This window comes from Salmo salar, chromosome 29 (genome assembly GCF_965601325.2).
Source record: "Salmo salar chromosome 29, fSalSal1, whole genome shotgun sequence".
Classification (NCBI taxonomy): domain Eukaryota; kingdom Metazoa; phylum Chordata; class Actinopteri; order Salmoniformes; family Salmonidae; genus Salmo; species Salmo salar.
This window is the reverse complement of record NC_138319.1, coordinates 17,549,583-17,555,165: the sequence shown is the minus strand read 5'-3', so window position 1 is coordinate 17,555,165 and position 5,583 is coordinate 17,549,583. Positions and strand designations below refer to the sequence as shown.

The window sequence follows — 5,583 nt, the reverse complement described above, 5'->3', positions numbered from 1 at the left end:
GTTAGGGCAGACAGAATGACGGACCGAGGGGGATGTGAGAGTGAGAGATAGGGAGGGCCCGTGTGTGAATCAGAGTGACAGTGAGTCGCATGCAAAGATAAACAGCCCGGGTGCAGCCCTGTAATGGCTTTGCACTGGTCATTTGTCACTCAGATTGAAAAGCAAACAGCGGGGAAGGCAGTGGCAACGCTATGCACGGCCACTTACTATTGCCCAAGGATGTCTCATAGCGAACAGTCCCATCTGTCCATGCAAGCACTAGAGATTATTCTGGTCACAGGACAAACAACCCCCCCCCCCCCCCCCCCCCCCATTGAAGGAACACTTCAAGAATCAGAAAAGCTTGAGCAAGCATGAAGTGCATAACTTATCCACAAAGTGGGAAAACAAATTAGTACACCAAGTGAGCACATTTGATGGTGTGGAATGGGCTTGATACTGCACACGTGGACATAAAAAAATACAAATATAGCACACAGGGCTGAGCACTCTACTGTAGAACTCTAACGATTGGTCATGAGATCATGTTGATGTGACGTCACAAATACAAGGAGGTACAGCCAAGAACATTCATAACTGCATGAGAGTATTGCTAAATGCTTTATTTCTCAAACCATTCAAAGAAGTAAAATATGTTTTGAAGAATCGTAGTTTGAGAGATAAGTGAACAAACTTGATACAAAAAGTGAATAGCCCAGTGTCAACCGAAGAATTGTCCATATTAGCAATTATAATTCACAACAGTACATTGGATATCCCTAGGTAGGACTAACAGTAGTTCCAACACCTGTTCACACCATCAGTTAATAGCAGGTATTCTATTTTATTCACCTAAATTCTGAAGGTTGTGAGTTAAAACACCTAAAAACCGCTATATTTTACTAAGCTTAGTCAATGTATAAATTACAGCCTATAAATCACAGCTCTAAAAACGGAAGCATGTTCTAAATGCATCGGTATACACATACCAACTGTGTGGTTTCAAAATATCAAACCAAATAAATACTTAGGTGCAAGAAATAAAATAATATCAAAGTGCTCTCTGGAAGCAGACATAAAGTGTCCACCATTTTGGATAAAATACTCCTGGAAAATGTACTCAGGATTACAGAAGAAGTAGTGCAAACATCCATTGAAGTGAGTGCAGTGCCATCTTGTGGATGTCCTCATCACATATTTCTAGTCTCCGTCTAAGATAACCATTCAGCTATGTGTCGTTTCTGACCATCACAATGAGTTTACTGTATATTTGTCCTTGGGTCTGCAAGGGAAACGGCAGCTATATGGAATCTTCAGATGAGTTATTGTCAACATTAAGTCAAATATAGAGGGATACTTCCAGGGAAAAACACTGTCAAACAAAAGTCACTACTTTTACTGGTGTAAGTCATGTATGCTACAGGGAAAACACATTCTGTGGCTATGGCTAGCTGCTACCGTGTTTGTTCAGTACCATGTTTGTTCAGTACCGTGTTTGTTTAGTACCGTGTTTATTCAGCACAGACCACTATGAATGAATGGCAATTATTGAGGAACTTCCTAAGCAAACAGACATGGGGAACATGTGTGAAGTCCCCGCTTAAACCTGTTGAATATTGTATTCATACGATATCAAAAAAACATAGAAAAACAATCATTACTTTTAAAGAAGGCATTCTAGATACACTAATAGTTACATTGCAATAAATAAAGAGAGGCAGAGAAATCCTTCCCATGTGATTATATCAATCCAGGACCCAGATTTTAAATTAAATATGTCTCCAATCTGTCAACACAAGTGTTCTCCACTTCCAGTCCAACTCACCCCTCAAAGCCCCCTAGCTACATCATCAGCCCATTAACAGGCTCTCAGCGGTGCCCCCTAGCTGTTGGTGAGCAGAGTGCATGACCCTGGCCTTTTTCACAGTGATGGGAAGGAGCTCCCCTGTGGCTTTCATCTGCTCAATCTTCCTGGCTAGCGCCACGTCAGTCTCAATGACCAGGGCACACTTCTGGGCGTAGCTCACCAGGGTCTCCTCTCGTGGGCGGAACATCCCCACCAGCGGCAGGGTTTCCTTGGCTGCCAGGTAGAGCTCAGCAATGGACGCCGTGTTGGCAATGGTGTTCCTGTCGATGCCGTAGTGACGGAAAGCGCCACTCATGCTCTTCTTCTTGATGAAGGCCGAGAGGACTTGTTTGTAGCGGTGGATCACGTACTGGACGCCAGTGGCTGAGGAGAAGAGAGAGAGACGGTGAGGAAGGGGAAGATGGTATGTCCGTGCAAGGAGTGCTGAACTGTATGAAAACTGACTTGGAATGTGGATATTGAAGAGTTGAAAAATAGTTCAATGTGGAGGAAGACAACTTACCCTTTTGTCTTAAAGAAAATAGGTATTGCATGCAGTCTCCGTGGATCCAGTCAAATAATTTCCAATTGCTCCTTTTAGTTGCTGCTTTAATTTGCAACTACATTTCACCAAAAGGCATTGGCTTGATCTCTCAAATCAATATTTGAGTTTAAAAACGTATTCTGATGATTTAATTCTAAGATTATTATAGCAATTATATGATGAAATGTTGAATATAGTTCCTGACTTTTTGATACTTTTCAAACAATAACTTTTTTTACCAGATAAGTTGACTGACATTTACAGCAATGACCTGGGCAATAGTTACAGGGAAGAGGAGGGGGGGATGAATGAGCCAATTGGAAGCTGGGGCTGATTAAGTGGCCATGATGGTATGAGGGCCAGATTGGGAATTTACTCAGGACACCGGGGTTAACACCCCAACTATAAGTGCCATAGGATCTTGAGTGACCACAGACATTCAGGACCCCCGTTTAACGTCCATCCGAAAGACGGCACCTTACACAGGGCAATGTCCCCAATTACTGCCCTGGAATATTGTTTTTTTAGAACAGAGGAAAGAGTGCCTTCTATTGGCCCTCCAACACCACTTCCAGCAGCATCTGGTCTCCTACCCAGCGACCGACTAGGACCAACCCTGCTTAGCTTCAGAGGCAAGCCAGCAGTGGGATACAGGATGGTATGCTGCTGGCTAACTGAGTCAATATTAGAATGATCAGATGGATTTGTTTTATATTTGTGGGCACAATGATTAAAAAAAATGAATGGGAAAGGTACAAACCGATCAGATGCTGAAAGCGAACTTGTACAGTACTCATAGGCATGATAAGAATACCCTTTTTTAGCATACCTCTCTTCCTGCTGTAGTCTTTCCCTTTCTTTCCTCTCCTCCTGTCCTTGTGGTGTCTCCGCTTCTTGTGGTCGCTCGAGGCTCCGGACATAACGGTGGAGACAGACATTTCTGAGCCACTTTCATTACTGAAGGAAGAGCTGGATGATGCAACCCTCTCTCTCTTCCGGGGTTTGGGTTCGGAATACAGTGACTTCCCCGCTTTAGGTGCTGTGATGAGACAAGACGGAGTGATCAGGTTTATTCCCATTTTTCACTGATTTCTTACATTATATGAAGATACAGTATAAAATAGAGGTAAATAAGTATTTAACACTGAATTATGTCCTTATGATAACATACAAATCCCCATTTAAATAATACATAGATTCCACTGTCCAGTCCACTGTAACAACAGCACCATGCAGGACTTGGTTCACTGACCTTCAGCGGCTGAAGTGGCGGTGGTAGTGAAGGTTGGGACAGAGCGCTGGCTGGTCAGGTTCTCAATCTGGCTCCTGAGGAACTTCCTGTCCTGCTGCAGGTCCTCCACCTGTCTCTCCAGGGCAGCAATGCGCTCCTGTTTACTTTCCAGCATGCACTGCAGCTTGGTGATGGTCAGCATGACCCGGGGAGGCAGGCTGCCCTCAGGCTGGGAAGCCGCTGGAGGAACACCCAGGGGTGAAAATAAGACGGTACGGTCCGGTACGGCGTCCCGGCAAAATATATAGTGGGAGTATGCCGTACCGGTAAAACATGAGCATATCATAATAATTCAAACAAAATGTCAAGAAAACTGTAGGCTATGAGACCACTTTTTATCTTTACAGCATGTCAGAGGCATGAACAATTAGCGAATGGACTTTAAAGCGGGTGGTATAGCCTACGCTCCAAAATGCGACGTGGTTCGACAAAAAAATGGACATTTTGCCAAGGCAAAGATGAGTGGCCGACACCAAGATACGCAACGACAGCAGTGGACGCATAAATTCTGGCCTAATGACGCTAGCCTTTTGGTGTTCTGTGTAACAGATATGTTTACGATTAGGCCCACTATTGATTTAATATGGATTCTATATGTAATTCTATGATTAAAACATTTTTTTATGTCTACTTTCACCCCTGGGAACACGATACATTAGCAGTGAGAAATAGAAGCTAGCTGCACACTGACGCAATACATGTATTATTAATGAACCAAATTATTATTATACAGTTGTAATACAGTAGTATTATTGGACATATCAGCCAACAGTGTGTGAATACACACAAGCCACAGGAAGATCTAAGACAATACATGGATTATGGGTAATAAAGCCATCTCGGTGCATGCATTTTTCTAGACCTCTATGCAGTTCTTACTGGATACAGCACTGCTGGGTGTGTTGTCCTGCTCCACATCGCTAGTTGCCCCAGAGGTCATGCTCTCCCACTTGACAACTTCCAGGTCATGCTCCTGCTTTAGCCAGTGCTGTGAGGAACCCACCCTGGCCTTCCTCCTCACGGTGCTGGAATCGATCTCTACACTGGGGGAGTACACTATCGGCTCCTGTTGCCACACAGAGGACATCTCTAGTCTCTACTTGGGAGGGAGATAGGGAAGAAGAAGGCATGGCCAGTGTTGCAATGCACTGTTTGGTGTAACTTTCTAAAATAACACATAAAATGCCCTCTGAGTAATAACTTTAAACCTCCACTAACCTTGAACCCAGGCATGTGTCTGGTGCACGCACACACACACACACACACACACACGCTTGAGGTTTCCATGGAGATGTCTACCCATACACATACCTAGAGATTTGTCAAATTCACTCAGATGCTCAAATTCATAAAAGTAGTAGAACCAGTAAAAATATAGGCGTTTACATTACAGTCAGTGAGTCATTATTAATCATTAACTATTCATTAGTTACACTGTTAATTATTACAAATGAAAGTTGGGTACAAAGGACAATGCATTGATCTTTCAGTAATAATTTACTTACTATAGCAGTATATTCATTACGTAGGCGTTTTTAAAATAAACAAATTCGTCAAATGACTATGTTTTAGCACAAAAATATGACTTTAAACCGTTGGTTGTATTGTGTCAATGCATTATAATATGCTACCATTTCTTTATCAGCGATAATTAACCTTTCAAGATGGATGCAAATGGCTGCAAACTAGGCAGCAAAATAGAGCCACTAATGAGGCTTTGTGACCTTACCGTCTTGAAAAACCTTTTACTTCCAGATATTTTAACACTACAAACCGAGGTTTGGCAGTTTGCAGGTTACTTCTTTCCAAAATAGTAGTTTTGTCATGCAGGTGTCCAATGCATGCGTCTCAGCAGATAAGAGCATCCTTCGTAGTAACCTAGCTGGAATAGCCGCTTGTTGTCGCTATATAACAGTTTTTTTT

At 42.8% G+C, this 5,583-nt stretch overlaps 1 protein-coding gene across 1 annotated transcript; it reads right to left on the bottom strand.

The window, feature by feature from the left end:
* Nucleotides 1-587: 587 nt before the first annotated feature.
* LOC106590228 (coiled-coil domain-containing protein 106) lies at nt 588-5,583 on the bottom strand. Its single transcript, XM_014181010.3, has 5 exons — nt 5,390-5,583; nt 4,540-4,756; nt 3,622-3,840; nt 3,199-3,408; nt 588-2,209 (listed from the first exon to the last, which is right to left on the bottom strand). Exons 2-5 carry the CDS (start codon nt 4,745-4,747, stop codon nt 1,830-1,832), a joined length of 1,017 nt encoding a protein of 338 aa, XP_014036485.1. The 5' UTR covers nt 4,748-4,756; nt 5,390-5,583; the 3' UTR covers nt 588-1,829.